The sequence below is a fragment of the Euprymna scolopes genome, chromosome 35 (assembly GCF_053919585.1).
Source record: "Euprymna scolopes isolate OS-2025 chromosome 35, ASM5391958v1, whole genome shotgun sequence".
Taxonomy (NCBI): Eukaryota; Metazoa; Mollusca; class Cephalopoda; order Sepiida; family Sepiolidae; genus Euprymna; species Euprymna scolopes.
In genome coordinates, this window is record NC_136516.1 from 31217912 (window position 1) to 31235280 (window position 17369).

The 17369-nt window shown below is 34.9% G+C and overlaps 1 protein-coding gene across 1 annotated transcript in view; it reads right to left on the reverse strand.

Moving 5' to 3' along the window:
• The window catches only part of LOC145259792 (spatacsin-like), a 176290-nt gene that overhangs the window by 11316 nt on the left and 147605 nt on the right, over nt 1–17369 (reverse strand). The window contains exons 38-39 of the mRNA XM_080117557.1: nt 6074–6181; nt 3670–3838 (exon numbers count right to left, since the gene is read on the reverse strand). Coding sequence (XP_079973683.1) covers nt 3670–3838; nt 6074–6181 — 277 coding nt within the window. The remainder of the gene's footprint in view (nt 1–3669; nt 3839–6073; nt 6182–17369) is intronic.

A 17369-nucleotide genomic window follows, 5' to 3' on the forward strand; every position in this document is an offset into this window, starting at 1 on the left:
GTCACTGAGATGGGTATATTTGCTGACGATACCACGCTCTATAACAGACATGAGGGGAAATCAAATGAACACGTAGCCGAGGCAATGGTGGAAACCCTAGAGGAAAATCTCCAGTCTGTAGTAGAAAGGGAACAAAAATCGATGGTCACATTCAATGCTACTAAGACTAAGCTTCTTTCCTTTAATAACTACAAGAAACCTTCTCAACCACTAATAGCCATGACTAATGATACATTACCTGAAAGTACTCCGTTTAAACTCCTTGGCTTAATGTTCACGGGGAACATGAATTGGAACATTGAGGGCATTGTCAAGACTGCTGCAAAGAAAGTGAGCTCTCTCTTTAAAATGCTAGAAAGTTACTTATGCCTGAGAGTATTCTTAACCTTTATAAGGCCACCATTCACACATGCATGGAGTATTGTTGCCACATTTTGGCTGGAGCATCGACATCTAGTCTCTCCCTCTTAGACAGGGTTCAAAAGAGAGTCGCCAACCTAATAAGTCCTCAACTATCAGATAGGCTTCAACCGCTGTCCTACCCATCGATGAAATGCCACACCCCTCTACCTGTTTTACAAGTATTTTAATGATAGGTGCTCCGACGAACTACAAGCCCTTGTCTCTCCTCAACGTAAATACCCCCAACCAACCCGACAAGCAGCTAAATTCCACCCCTACACATTAGAAATCTTTTTCTTTGTCAGCCTTTTTCTCTAATAGTTTCTTCCCTAGAACTGCTAGACTTTGAAATTCCCTTCCAGATTCCTGCTTCCCTCACTGTAATGACATACAGAAGTGTAATGTAAACAAACATCTTGCTGCTCAATTCCCCACATAGTATCGCTGCAACTTATGTCCCTGATAGTAGCTCCCTGCATAAAAGTGGCATTGTGCTTTGTTTAGGGTGAAGATGCAAAATATATATATATATATATATATATATATATACAGGGTGTTTCAAAAGTCTTGGGAACATTACAAATGCGTATATCTCATGAACTATTCCAGGTAGAAAAATGAAACTGATGTCATTTTAAAGCTTGCTTAATCAAGTTTTTGGTCATACTAATGATTTTCGTCTTATCTTTCCATGTGCAGTAATGGCGTTCTCTAAACAAGACAAGGCGTTTTGCGTCCTCCAATTTGCAAAGACTGAATCGTGGACATGTGTTCAGCGTGCATTTCGCAGGAAATTTAAAAAAGAAGTCCCTGAAAGGAAACCCATTGTCAGATGGCATGCTAAATTTGTGAAAGATGGGTGTTTGTGCCCAAGTAAGCGAACAGGTCGCCCTTCAACTTCAGAAGATGCAGTTGAGCAAGTCCGGAAGCCTTTCAGCAGAGCCCCCGTAAATCAGTGAGAAGAGCCAGCAGGGAACTTCAGCTTGCTCCAGCAACTGTCTGGCGTGTCTTAAGGAAACGACTGCAAATGGTACCTTACAAGCTCAAGTTGGTCCAAAAGTTGAAGGACACTGATAAGCCACTTCGCCGTGACTTTTGCATTGCAATGCAAGAGAAGTTGGAAGATAACGGCTTTGATGACCGGCTTGTTTTTAGCGATGAGGCGACCTTCTATCTGAATGGCAAAGTTAACAAGCATAGCACTCGCATATGGGGTACTGAGTGTGACTTTTTCCTTTGGGGCTTTGTCAAGCAACAAGTCTATGTGCCGCCCCTTCCAAGAGATATTGACGAACTAAAGGCTCGAATAACGGCAGTTGTGGGAACCATTGACGTCAAGATGCTGGAACGCGTTTGGCAGGAAATGGACTATCGACTAGATGTCTGCCGTGTGACGAATGGTGCTCATATTGAGCAAGTTTGAAGATTCCCCACAAAACTTGAAACTTTAACCTTTCCAACGGTACCAATTTCATTTTTTAACTCCTAATAGTTTTTGAGTTATTAAAAATCTTTATGTTCCCAAGACTTTTGAAACACCCTGTATATATAAAAATAAAAAATTACAATAAGTTTACCAAGGTAATCAAAATGGTAAACTTAAAATATATTATAAATATTAAAGAGTTAATATTTACAAGTAAAATAAACTCAGCCAGATGTAAAAGCTCAATAAACCAAAAAGGAAATAGAGCTTATAATATGAACAAATGATTAATAAAACATGTTACCTCACTCTTTTTTTTAACCAAGTAAGATCTGTGACTTACTTGTAGTTTCATTAAATACTTTTATATGCAAAATCCGATCCTGCATTTTGCTAATTCCTGCCCTCTGATGAGAAGGAGAGTATTTCTTCGAAACTCCGCGGATTAAGGACTATCCACTTATCTTGTGCTTCCTTTTTAAAAATTAAAGATGTTTTTAACTCTTTTTCAAGATGTCTTTTAACATGTTTTATTAATAATTTGTTCATATATGTATATATATATATATATACTAGCATGCCACATGACGTTGCCTGGTTGTAAAATACACTGAAATACAAAATTGATCATTATATTGTACCCAATATATAGTAGTGATTTTAAAAGTTATGACTTGGGTGCCATCAGCTAGAATCAAAACCAAAACATTTAGCACCCCAGCTTTATTTGTCACCATCTGAGCGAACAGACAAATATCAGTCGACATTAACATATAAATGTATATTTGTACATACATAGAGAAGTACTGCCAAGTTCTAACCTTTTTCAATTTTGACCCTTTAGCAGCTATTTTTACCAGCTAAAGACCAAATTGAATTTGTTCGACAGGTCCAAATCACCTATTCATAAAGTTATGTCTATCAACCAAAAATTGACAGAGCAGAGAGAGACCGTTCTTCAGACAGACAAACAAACAAGGTCACATATATATATTTATTTTTATTTCACTTATAAAACAGTTATCTACATACACGTGTTTCGTTGTACTACAGTTCATCAGTGTAGCTTGACTATACTAGGGTTCAGAACCTCAAACCGTGGGTTCTATAGTTGAGTGCGTATATTGTTACACTACGGGCCCCTACTGGTATTATATGCTATTTTTATCGCTTTTAAAGTTGATTTTTTTTTAGATATATTATTTAAAGGGCAGTTGTCTGTGTATCCGGCTAAAGTCAAAAACTATACAACAAACACTAACAAAGTTGACATTCTTGATCGGTGTTGCCTTGGAAAATTAATATCTAAAATTTACAAAAAAATATTAATTATTTAGGGATCAAATAGTCATTTACATCATTTAATGTTATCACGAGTTAAACATGATTTTTAATGTTATCATATTGTAATACGGTCTGGGGAATGAGTCAGCATTTTTGATTTTTAATGTTATTATAATACAGTCTAGGAAATAAGTCAGCATTTTTGTTGAATTGAAAGATGCTGAGTTTGGACTTAATTTATTGTTTCTTTATTTTCATTATTCTACAAAGAAAGGGGAATGGAAGAAACTTAGTTTTAATAGTGCTCTGGAGGCATCTTTAATTTTATTTAGTGCTTTCACTTGCGCTCTAGAGAGAAGCTTAATACTATTTAACTTAACTTCTATTTAGTTTTTTATGGCCCCAGGCAACACCGAGTAGCCTGGTGTACACGCGCACACAGTGAACAACATTCTGTGAGCTACCTAAAAAGTAACCATCGACCACTAGTGGCCCAGTATTTAAGAACCACTGTCATCGAATGTTTGCAAAACAGTTAAAAAAGGGGTTTTTGTTACCGAGAGGCTTCCTTTTGAGAATGATTAAGTTTTTCTGAGCTAATTCCTCCATCATTTGGCCGATCTCTCGGAACATTGTGAAGTTGAAGGCGACATTTGTGTAACTCTCGCTGTCGTTGGGATGGAAGCGTTTCAGGTAATCCAGAATGGCCACTTTCAGTTGGTCCTCCTGTAACAGAAGAGAATGGGAGGAGGCGGTGAAAAAAAAAGTCAACAGATTTTTAAAATTTAGCAAAAAAATGAGGTGCTTATGCATTTTGATTATGCTAAACAATTTTTTTGTTTTTACTTTCAGAGAGCTCCTTTCAAAACAAAGGGAGACAAATCAAGAAGACCCTATTTAAAAATCTCAAATTTTCACTTAACTTTTAGGTAAAAAAACAAAACAAGTACAATAAATTAATACAATGACACAAAATGAAAAATTAATTAAAAGTTCTGAATTTTTTAGATGAGGGCTGGTTGTTTATATTACTTTTATTAGATCGGACTATTGTTCTCATTTTTAGTGTTATTTGTGCAACGTTTCAGTTGATTTGACCTTTGATCGTCTTCAGGCATGTTGGTTGTTGTTTGGAAAAGAAAAGAGAAAACTTGCTGACTCCGTAATTGTTTTCGTATTCTGGCAGTTAGTCTCTATTTTATGGTTATTGTTTCGAATTTGTGAAAAAAAAAAATAGGTTGACAAAGGGGAGGCAACTCTAATAAAGACAAACAGGGATGCAAAGTCAGGCGACTCAAGGAGGCCACACATGTTAAAAATGAAAAATTAACAAGCAGCCTAGAGTTTAGTAGCATTTGGGAGTCTCTAATTGTAGAAAACAACAAACATTGTACAGCCTTAAAATTTCAGCGATGGAAGGGAGATAATCCCCTGTCAATCTTTGAAACAACAACAACAAAAAAAATAAAATACTAACATCAACTGTTAAATATCTTTAAATTTGCTCTCAATTGTTCATTGTACAATTCTTAACACTTGAATACGTAAGTTTTAATGATTATCTCGATTTTTTTTATAGGTGCTCCATAATTTTGGCCATGGCTGTAATTAAATGAATAACATTACAATTCTGAATTTTTTAGATGAAGGCTGAATGTTTATATTACTTGTATTGATTGGACTACTTCTCTCATCTCGAGTGTTATTTGTGCAATTCGACCGAAACATTGCACAAATAACATTCAAGATGAAAACAATAGTCTGATCAATACAATACAAAAATTAGTCTGATCAATACAATATATAAATCAATAGTCTGATCAATACAATATATAAATCAATAGTCTGATCAATACAATATATAAATCAATAGTCTGATCAATACAATATATAAATCAATAGTCTGATCAATACAATATATAAATCAATAGTCTGATCAATACAATATATAAATCAATAGTCTGATCAATACAATATATAAATCAATAGTGTGATCAATACAATATATAAATCAATAGTCTGATCAATACAAAATAAAAATTACTTGAACATTTATTGAATGAAAATAAAATTCAGAAAATTTTGATAGTGCCGTTATTTATTATGAAAGTTTCAATTTTATAACAAAAACATTTTAAAGTTTGTTTTTCAAGTAGGTTTATTTTTTAATAAGAAAATCAAATTTTATAAGTAACTGAAAAGCGTCTGCATTGTCTGCCATTTTTAAAACAATCTAAAAAACAAAAAAAAACAATAGAAGATAGTTCAACAATAATTCAAACTTTGCGACATTTATGTTATAATGCCTATGAATTCCCATTAATCACTTAAAAATGATTTTCTTATAAAAAGAAAAAAAAAAATACACTTAATCAACTTAAGTGATTTTTGTGAATATCATATTTTCGTTCCATCCTGGGTATGTACATCATACAGATTTTTCTTTATTTTATAATATAGATCAATGGTCTCCAATGTTACTAAATAGGGAGGGTGGCATATTGCTGACTTTTTATAGTTATGTGGGTCAAAAAAAAAAAAAAATGACTTGGTCTTATATGTATTGTTTAGCTCATTAGCTCATCAGTTTTGCTTTTTAGTGAAACTGGTTCTCCCAGACTTCATTCTTTTAATCATTTTATGAACAAAAAGAAAAATCACTATTTTCACACATTTCCATTTGAAAAAATTTTTAATGAATGTTTTTATGTTTTCCATAAGAGCTTGATGGGCCAGATTAAAGACATTAGTGAGCCGGATCTGGCTTGTGGGCTGTAGTTTGGAGATCCCTGGTAAAGACAAAATTCTGGAGAACCAAATGTTTTTTTCAAAATGAACACAGACCTTCAAAAAAAAAAACTCAAAAAGAATTTATTTTTATATTTTATCGATTGCGAGACGTGTGAGACATAAAAATGAGAAATCAAAAAAAAAAAAAAAAAAAAAAAAAAAATGCGAAACCTTTTCCATTCCTTTTCTTAAAAGAAGTTCAAATTGGTGATGTTGTTTTAATTTATCAAAGATGAAGGGCATTTCGTTGAAGCGACCGACACCAGTCAGGAGATGGATCTGGAAAGATACAAAGAAATCTTTATGGAATTGGATAAAAAGAGGGAATGATTCCTATGGTTTGGTTATAAAAACAGGGCGACAGGAAGATAGAGAAAGAGTGAGAGAGTGAATCAGAGAGCAAGTGTGAGAGAGAAAGAGTAAGAAAGAAAGAGAGTGTGTGAAAGAGTGAGTGAGAGAGAGAGAGAAAGAGTGAGATAGAGAGAAAGAGTGAGAGAGAGAAAGAGTGAGATAGAGAGAAAGAGTGAGATAGAGAGAAAGAGTGAGAGAGAGAAAGAGTGAGAGAAAGAGTGAGAGAAAGAAAGATTGAGAGAGAGAAAGATTGAGAGAGTTTGTTTGTTTGTTTGTTTTGTTTTACGGCATATCAACCACTTTGGGGTCATTTAATGCCGAAAGGTTCGTTATGTTGTGTTAAATATTGGTTTGTTCTTCTTAAGGTTTTTTTTTTTTTTTGGGGGGGGGGGGTCTTTCCTTATATTTTTGAGTATATTTTAGTTTCTTTCAGAAAATTGATAATTTTTTGGGGATCAATCTTGTTTAATATTGTTTTCAGATTTTTTTCTTGGTAATACTTTGTTCGGATTTGTTCAAGGTCAATGCAGTTTGTCAGTATATGGTGTATTGTGTAGGGTTCTTGACACGTTATACAGTTTGGTGTCTCCTCCCCTTTTAGTAGATGTGAGTGGGTGATGTGAGTGTGACCTATTCGCAGTCTGGTCATTACTACCTCTTCCTTTCTTGTTAACTTTTTGGTGTCTCTCGTTCCAATATTTGGTGTTATTTGGAATAGTTTGTTTTTGGTGCATGAGCTCCAGTTTTCTTGCCATTTTCTCTTCAAAAATGTGTTTATTTTAGTCTTTAGGTCTGTATAGGGGATTTTTCCACTTATGTGGTTTTGTTGCAGAGTTTCCTTTGCTGCCTTATCTGCTTGTTCATTCATGTATATGCCGATATGGCTTGGTATCCAGCAAAAGATAATGTTTTTTTTCATGGTTATGGCATCTATTTTGTTTAGCAATTTTGTAATAAGTGGGTTTGTCATTTTTTTTTCTTTTAGAGATATGAGTATTGAAAGTGAGTCAGTAAATATGATATATTTTTGATGGTCATCATTGGTTATTATATTCAGTGCCAAATCTATGGCTGTTGCTTCTGCGCTGAAAATAGAAGATTCGTTTGGGAGCCTTTTCTTTAGTTTTATTTTTTTGTGGATGGCTGCGCATCCTACTTTATCTCCATCTTTTGATCCGTCAGTGTAAATTTGTGTATATTCTTTGTATGTATTCTGGATGATAAGTAGTTCTTCATGGAAGGTTGATGGGTGGGTTTTCGTTTTGGGATATTTATTTAATTTTAATATTATGTGTGGTTGTTTGATCATCCAGGGTGGAGTTTTTGATTTGTTATATTTATGTATTTTTGTAATGTCCATTTGGGCTTCTGTGAGAAGGTTTTTTATCCGGAGGCTGTAGGGCTTGATATCTTCTTTCTTGTTGAAGAGCTGTGTGTATTGTGGGTGAAGGGTACATTGATATGCAGGATTTGTTGGACTTGATACCAGCTTTAGGTAATATTGTAGCGCTAACTTCTGTCGTCTTAGAATCAGTGGAGGCTCGTGGGCCTCTATATAGAGGCTTTCTACTGGAGAGGTTCTAAATGCTCCCAAGGCTAATCTTAATCCTTGATGGTGGATTGTATTTAGTTCTTTTATGTAGGACTTCCTTGCTGCTCCATAGATGAAGCATCCATAGTCCATTTTAGATCTGATTAGAGTTTGGTATAATTTTAATAATGTGACTTTGTCTGCACCCCAATCGGTGTGTGCTAGGACTTTGATCAATTGCATTGTCTTTTGGCATTTTGCTTTTAAATATTTTATATGCGGTATAAAGTTCAATTTTTTATCAAATATAATACCTAAATATTTATGTTGGTCGGTAAGTGGGATGTTCTTGTTATCCAGTTTCAGGTTGGGGTCGTGGTGGAATTTTCGTAATTTGCAAAAGTGGATGCATTTAGTTTTTTCCTCTGAGAATGTAAATCCATTTTCTATGGCCCATTTGTTTATTTTATTCAGACAGAGTTGTAGTTTGCGTTCGGCTGTTTGTATATATTTAGATTGGTAGTATATAAGTAGGTCGTCCACGTATAGGGCATTTTCAATTCCTGGGTCTATGTTTTTTATGATATTGTTTATTTTAATGTTGAAGAGGGTGACAGACAGGATACTGCCTTGGGGGACCCCCATTTCTTGATCTTTTTGGACTGAATAAGTGTTGTCCATCCGTACTTGGAAGTTTCTATTTGTTAAGAAATTTCTGATAATTTCTGGCATTCTACCCCTAAGTCCTAGTTCATACAGGTCTTTTTGGATTCCGTATTTCCAAGCGGTGTCATACGCCTTTTGCATGTCAAAAAAAATTGCTATTAGATGTTCTTTTTTTGCAAATGCTTCTCTTATGCGTGTTTCCAGTTTTATTAAGTGATCGGTGGGGCTTCTATTTTTCCTGAAACCCGACTGGCTTTCTGTAATTAGATTTTTGCTTTCCAAGTACCAATTTAATCTTTCGTTAATCATTCTTTCAAAAGTTTTGCACAAACAACTAGTTAGTGCAATGGGTCGGTAGTTTGTTGGGTTTGTATGGTCTTTTTTTGGTTTGGGTATTGGGATTACTGTTGCCTGCTTCCAGTTTTTTGGAATGTTGTTAGTTATCCATATCTCATTGTAAATTTGTAATAAGTAGTCCAGTGATGGTTTTGGTAGTTTTTTGAGGAATTGATAATGGATCTCGTCGGGGCCGACTGCTGTATCGGGAGATTTGTTTATTGCCTCCTCTAGTTCTGCACTGTTGAATAATTGATTGTAGTTTTCTTCATTTTTTGATTTGAAGTTTATTTTTATTTTTTCTTCATTTTTCTTTATAGCTTGGAATTTTTTATTTTGGTTTTTTGATGATGAGTTCATTGAGAATTGTTCTGCTAATTTATTTGCGATATTTTGTTTGTCGGTAATCTTTGTGTTGTCGCATATAAGGTGTTTAATAGGGTTCTTTGTATTTTTTCCTGCTATTTTTCTGACCATCTCCCATACTTTTTTGGGTTTTGTGTTTTGATTAATTTTTGTTACATAATCTTTCCACGAGTTCCGTTTTGATTCTTTGATAGTTTTCCGTGCTTTGGCTTTGCTGTTTTTATAGGTGTCCAAATTTTCTTTCGTTGGACTGTTTTTAAATTTCCTTAGGTTTGCACGTCTGGCTCTTATAGCTTCTTTGCATTCTTTATTGTACCAGGGTTTGTTATATTTTGTAGTAGTGGAACTTTTTGGTATGTTCTCCTCGGCTATTGTGAGTAGGGTGTTGCTGAAATATGTGATGTGTTCTAAGTCAGGATTCGCTTCAGGTATTAATCTGTATTGACATGTATTTTGGAAATTTTCCCAATTTGCCTTTTGTAAATTCCAGCGGGGTGTTTTGTCTTCTGGCTTGGGATTCTCGTTTTCTATTATGATTGGGAAGTGGTCACTTCCGCATGCATCCTTATGTGTTCTCCAGCTATAATCCATGTATATAGTTGGGTCACATAGTGTTATATCGATTGCTGATAGGGTTCCCGTTGGTGGGTGCATATATGTATTCTCTTTGTTGTTGAGTAGGCATAGATCGTTTTGGTTAATTATTTTTTCTATGGTTTGGCCTCTTTTGTTGTTTTTTTTACTGCCCCACCATATATTATGACTATTGAAGTCTCCCAACAGTAGAAAAGGTTTAGGTAGTTGTTTGATTATATTGTTTAATTCAGTTTCGTTTATTGTTTCATTTGGTGGTATATAGAGTGAGCATAGGGTTATTGTTTTGTGTAGTGTTGCAGTTATTGCAACAGCTTGCATATTTGTTTTTAAGTTCACTTTGCTGTGTGGAATGTTTTCGTTTATCAGTATTGATGATCCACCGGTGGCTTTGCATGATAATTTGTTTATGTGGTTGTATATTGAGTAGTGTTTTATGTTAATTTTGTCATTTTCTTTTAAGTGTGTTTCCTGTAGGCAAATTATTGCAGGACATAAGGATTTGATAAGTATTTGCATTTCTTCGATATTAATTTTTAATCCTCTTATGTTCCACTGTAGGATTTTGTTAGTCATGGTTTATATTTTCTTTTGGTTTTGGACTGTTGGTGTTTATGTCTACGTCCATAGTTTCGATGTTAGTTTGGGTGTTTCTTTTGGAAGTGGATGGTCTGTTTCTTGTTTCTGGTGAGAGGCTTTTTTTGGGTTTTGGTCTGGGACTTTTAGATTTACTTTGTCTTGACTGTCTTTTTTGGCTATCAGTTTCAACTAGTTCAAATTTATTTTCATTTTCAATTAATACTAATTCTGTTTTTTGTTTGTCATTTTGTTTTTGGGGGGTAGTTTTTTTGTTGTTCTGTTCTATTTCCATTTTTTCTGTTGTTGTGTGTTTATTTTTAACATCTGTTTTTGTCCTTGTTTGTGACTTGGATCTTTCACGTTTTGATAATTGAGGAGGTTTCATTTCTTTAGGGATTGATTCCTCAATATTGATGAAAGTTTTTCTGATTTCCTTTGTTTCGTTTTCTTTTATACTGGGTTGTTCGTTTCTGACTTTTATTTGGCTGTTGGAGTTTATTTTCAGTTCTGATAAAAAAGATTTTAATTCTTCAAGTATGTTCTTTAGTTCTTTTGCTAGGTTTGCAATTTCTGGAGCAAGGTTTAGTTCATTGTAGTTGTACATTTTGTTTGCTTGTTGGGTTATTGTGGCATATGAGTTTTTGGTGCGATTTGTGACTTCTTTGCGGGCTTCTTGGAAGGTTATATTTTTTTGATATTTGATTGTTATTATTTCCTTCTCTTGATTATATATTTTGCACTGTTTTGAGTGAGAGTGGTGCTCTTCTTGACAGTTTGTGCATTTGGTTTTATTTAGACAGTCTTCTTCATCGTGGTCTGGGTTTTTTTCACTGCAGTTTCCACATGTGAAGAATCTTAGACATTGGTCTTTATTATGTCCAAACTTTTGGCAGTTGTAGCATTGTAAAGGTTTTGGGATGTATTGTTCTATTTTCGTTCTTTCATAACCTATATTGATGGTCTCTGGTATTTGAGGATAATTGAATGTTAATATATAAGTGTTTGTATATATTACCTCTCCTTTTTTTTTAAATGTGATTCTTTTTACATCTGTGACCCCTTGGTTTTTTAGTTCTGTTTTGATTTCTTCTGTTGTGCAGACGGAGATTTCCTGGTTTTTTATGACTCCTTTGGAGTAGTTTAGTGTTTGGTGTGGATAAGCTTTGATGTTTGTTTCATGCAATTTTTGTAGTTGAAGTAGAGTTTTGGCCTGTTTTTTATTTAGTACTTCTACCAATATGGTACCATTCCTTAATTTTTTGACATTTTTAGGTGTTATTTTGCTTGATATTACCTTTTGGATAATGAAGGGTGACATTTTAGTTAACGGTATATTAGACGTTGCTTCTAGCACAATGAATCTTGGAAAGTTTGTATCTTCATTGTCGCTGTCAGAGTCAATTTCTGTGTGTGGTCTCTTGGATTTTTTGGTATTCATAATAATTTTTGAAAAATTCATCAGCCATGCTCCCCACCCTCCTCGGAGCCCCTTATGGGGAAGAACTATGAGGGGGTAAATCCCATTCGCCTCGGTTCTCCAGGGCTACATAGCTGGTATACTCAAACATGGGGAGGTTTCCAAGCATTCACAATATATGGTTATGCCCACCCAAGTATGGGATTTCCCTGTATTTTTATTATTCCTGATGGTTACCTTTTTCCCAGCTTGATTGACCCTTCAGCCATCGCTTATTAATTCAGTTTATTGTTTATGTTGAGTGTTAGTGTGTTTTTGTTTGGATTGTCTGAATTAGTGCTTGTCATGACCAACCGATTGATTGGATCGGGCCTATCCAACCTCCCGTCTAGCCTAGTAAGGGCCAAAGTGGTGTGTTGTAGTATCATGTTATTATTTCCTAGGCATGTTCCACTCAACCACCAGGATCCCGTTCTTAATGCATTACGGGTTGCCACCAACGGTCAACTGGTGGTCCCATTGAAGGATTTTTACCCTCTGCAGGGGGGCAGTTGGTATGTTCTATCGCCCTACCAACTAGGCAAAAAAAAAAAAAAAAAAAAGGTGAGGAGGTGAAGGAAAAAGAAAACGAGGGAGGGGAGGGGGAGGAGAATGTTGTTTTTGTTTTTGTTTTCGCAGAACATGACTAAGTTTTGCAAAAGGGAATAAAAAAACAAAGACATCTATGTAGGTGCGTTTCATCTCAGGAAGTCAGTAGACAGCCTGATCTGGTAGCACCAGGATTGAGAGAGAGAAAGAGTGAGAGAGAGAAAGAGTGTGAGAGAGAAAGAGTGTGAGAGAGAAAGAGTGTGAGAGAGAGAAAGAGTGAGAGAGAGAAAGAGTGAGAGAGAGAAAGAGTGAGAGAGAGAAAGAGTGAGAGAGAGAAAGAGTGAGAGAGAGAAAGAGTGAGAGAGAGAAAGAGTGAAAGAGAGTGAGAGAGAAAGAGAGAGAGAGAAAGAGAGAGAGAGAGAAAGAGAAAGAGAGAGTGAAAGAGTGAGAGAGAGAAAGAGTGAAAGAGAGAAAGAGTGAAAGAGAGAAAGAGTGAGAGAGAAAGAATTAGAGAGAAAGTTTGTTTGTTTGTTTGTTTGTTTGTTCTGTTTTACGGCATATCAACCACTTTGGGGTCATTTAATGCCGAAAGGTTCGTTATGTTGTGTTAAATATTGGTTTGTTCTTCTTAAGGTTTTTCTTTTTTTTTGGGGGGGGGGGGGGGTCTTTCCTTATATTTTTGAGTATATTTTAGTTTCTTTCAGAAAATTGATAATTTTTTGGGGATCAATCTTGTTTAATATTGTTTTCAGATTTTTTTCTTGGTAATACTTTGTTCGGATTTGTTCAAGGTCAATGCAGTTTGTCAGTATATGGTGTATTGTGTAGGGTTCTTGACACGTTATACAGTTTGGTGTCTCCTCCCCTTTTAGTAGATGTGAGTGGGTGATGTGAGTGTGACCTATTCGCAGTCTGGTCATTACTACCTCTTCCTTTCTTGTTAACTTTTTGGTGTTTCTCGTTCCAATATTTGGTGTTATTTGGAATAGTTTGTTTTTGGTGCATGAGCTCCAGTTTTCTTGCCATTTTCTCTTCAAAAATGTGTTTATTTTAGTCTTTAGGTCTGTATAGGGGATTTTTCCACTTATGTGGTTTTGTTGCAGAGTTTCCTTTGCTGCCTTATCTGCTTGTTCATTCATGTATATGCCGATATGGCTTGGTATCCAGCAAAAGATAATGTTTTTTTTTCATGGTTATGGCATCTATTTTGTTTAGCAATTTTGTAATAAGTGGGTTTGTCATTTTTTTTTCTTTTAGAGATATGAGTATTGAAAGTGAGTCAGTAAATATGATATATTTTTGATGGTCATCATTGGTTATTATATTCAGTGCCGAATCTATGGCTGTTGCTTCTGCGCTGAAAATAGAAGATTCGTTTGGGAGCCTTTTCTTTAGTTTTATTTTTTTGTGGATGGCCGCGCATCCTACTTTATCTCCATCTTTTGATCCGTCAGTGTAAATTTGTGTATATTCTTTGTATGTATTCTGGATGATAAGTAGTTCTTCATGGAAGGTTGATGGGTGGGTTTTCGTTTTGGGATATTTATTTAATTTTAATATTATGTGTGGTTGTTTGATCATCCAGGGTGGAGTTTTTGATTTGTTATATTTATGTATTTTTGTAATGTCCATTTGGGCTTCTGTGAGAAGGTTTTTTATCCGGAGGCTGTAGGGCTTGATGATATTTTCTTTCTTGTTGAAGAGATGTGTGTATTGTGGGTGGAGGGTACATTGGTATGCAGGATTTGTTGGACACGATACCAGCTTTAGGTAATATTGTAGCGCTAACTTCTGTCGTCTTAGAATCAGTGGAGGCTCATGGGCCTCTATATAGAGGCTTTCTACTGGAGAGGTTCTAAATGCTCCCAAGGCTAATCTTAATCCTTGATGATGGATTGTATTTAGTTCTTTTATGTAGGACTTCCTTGCTGCTCCATAGATGAAGCATCCATAGTCCATTTTAGATCTGATTAGAGTTTGGTATAATTTCAATAATGTGACTTTGTCTGCACCCCAATCGGTGTGTGCTAGGACTTTGATCAATTGCATTGTCTTTTGGCATTTTGCTTTTAAATATTTTATATGCGGTATAAAGTTCAATTTTTTATCGAATATAATACCTAAATATTTATGTTGGTCGGTGAGTGGGATGTTCTTGTTATCCAGTTTCAGGTTGGGGTCGTGGTGGAATTTTCGTAATTTGCAAAAGTGGATGCATTTAGTTTTTTCCTCTGAGAATGTAAATCCATTTTCTATGGCCCATTTGTTTATTTTATTCAGACAGAGTTGTAGTTTGCGTTCGGCTGTTTGTATATATTTAGATTGGTAGTATATAAGTAGGTCGTCCACGTATAGGGCGTTTTCAATTCCTGGGTCTATGTTTTTTATGATATTGTTTATTTTAATGTTGAAGAGGGTGACAGACAGGATACTGCCTTGGGGGACCCCCATTTCTTGATCTTTTTGGACTGAATAAGTGTTGTCCATCCGTACTTGGAAGTTTCTATTTGTTAAGAAATTTCTGATAATTTCTGGCATTCTACCCCTAAGTCCTAGTTCATACAGGTCTTTTTGGATTCCGTATTTCCAAGTGGTGTCATACGCCTTTTGCATGTCAAAAAAAATTGCTATTAGATGTTCTTTTTTTGCAAATGCTTCTCTTATGCGTGTTTCCAGTTTTATTAAGTGATCGGTGGGGCTTCTATTTTTCCTGAAACCCGACTGGCTTTCTGTAATTAGATTTTTGCTTTCCAAGTACCAATTTAACCTTTCGTTAATCATTCTCTCAAAAGTTTTGCACAAACAACTAGTTAGTGCAATGGGTCGGTAGTTTGTTGGGTTTGTATGGTCTTTTTTTGGTTTGGGTATTGGGATTACTGTTGCCTGCTTCCAGTTTTTTGGAATGTTGTAAGTTATCCATATCTCATTGTAAATTTGTAATAAGTAGTCCAGTGATGGTTTTGGTAGTTTTTTGAGGAATTGATAATGGATCTCGTCGGGGCCGACTGCTGTATCGGGAGATTTGTTTATTGCCTCCTCTAGTTCTGCACTGTTGAATAATTGATTGTAGTTTTCTTCATTTTTTGATTTGAAGTTTATTTTTATTTTTTCTTCATTTTTCTTTATAGCTTGGAATTTTTTATTTTGGTTTTTTGATGATGAGTTCATTGAGAATTGTTCTGCTAATTTATTTGCGATATTTTGTTTGTCGGTAATCTTTGTGTTGTCGCATATAAGGTGTTTAATAGGGTTCTTTGTATTTTTTCCTGCTATTTTTCTGACCATCTCCCATACTTTTTTGGGTTTTGTGTTTTGATTAATTTTTGTTACATAGTCTTTCCACGAGTTCCGTTTTGATTCTTTGATAGTTTTCCGTGCTTTGGCTTTGCTGTTTTTATAGGTGTCCAAATTTTCTTTCGTTGGACTGTTTTTGAATTTCCTTAGGTTTGCACGTCTGGCTCTTATAGCTTCTTTGCATTCTTTATTGTACCAGGGTTTGTTATATTTTGTAGTAGTGGAACTTTTTGGTATGTTCTCCTCGGCTATTGTGAGTAGGGTGTTGCTGAAATATGTGATGTGTTCTAAGTCAGGATTCGCTTCAGGTATTAATCTGTATTGACATGTATTTTGGAAATTTTCCCAATTTGCCTTTTGTAAATTCCAGCGGGGTGTTTTGTCTTCTGGCTTGGGATTCTCGTTTTCTATTATGATTGGGAAGTGGTCACTTCCGCATGTATCCTTATGTGTTCTCCAGCTATAATCCATGTATATAGTTGGGTCACATAGTGTTATATCGATTGCTGATAGGGTTCCCGTTGGTGGGTGCATATATGTATTCTCTTTGTTGTTGAGTAGGCATAGATCATTTTGGTTAATTATTTTTTCTATGGTTTGGCCTCTTTTGTTGTTTTTTTTACTGCCCCACCATATATTGTGACTATTGAAGTCTCCCAACAGTAGAAAAGGTTTAGGTAGTTGTTTGATTATATTGTTTAATTCTGTTTCGTTTATTGTTTCATTTGGTGGTATATAGAGTGAGCATAGGGTTACTGTTTTGTGTAGTGTTGCAGTTATTGCAACAGCTTGCATATTTGTTTTTAAGTTCACTTTGCTGTGTGGAATGTTTTCGTTTATCAGTATTGATGATCCACCGGTGGCTTTGCATGATAATTTGTTTATGTGGTTGTATATTGAGTAGTGTTTTATGTTAATTTTGTCATTTTCTTTTAAGTGTGTTTCCTGTAGGCAAATTATTGCAGGACATAAGGATTTGATAAGTATTTGCATTTCTTCGATATTAATTTTTAATCCTCTTATGTTCCACTGTAGGATTTTGTTAGTCATGGTTTATATTTTCTTTTGGTTTTGGACTGTTGGTGTTTATGTCTACGTCCATAGTTTCGATGTTAGTTTGGGTGTTTCTTTTGGAAGTGGATGGTCTGTTTCTTGTTTCTGGTGAGAGGCTTTTTTTGGGTTTTGGTCTGGGACTTTTAGATTTACTTTGTCTTGACTGTCTTTTTTGGCTACCAGTTTCAACTAGTTCAAATTTATTTTCATTTTCAATTAATACTAATTCTGTTTTTTGTTTGTCATTTTGTTTTTGGGGGGTAGTTTTTTTGTTGTTCTGTTCTATTTCCATTTTTTCTGTTGTTGTGTGTTTATTTTTAACATCTGTTTTTGTCCTTGTTAGTGACTTGGATCTTTCACGTTTTGATAATTGAGGAGGTTTCATTTCTTTAGAGATTGATTCCTCAATATTGATGGAAGTTTTTCTGATTTCCTTTGTTTCGTTTTCTTTTATACTGGGTTGTTCGTTTCTGACTTTTATTTGGCTGTTAGAATTTATTTTCAGTTCTGATAAAAAAGATTTTAATTCTTCAAGTATGTTCTTTAGTTCTTTTGCTAGGTTTGCAATTTCTGGAGCAAGGTTTAGTTCATTGTAGTTGTACATTTTGTTTGCTTGTTGGGTTATTGTGGCATATGAGTTTTTGGTGCGATTTGTGACTTCTTTGCGGGCTTCTTGGAAGGTTATATTTTTT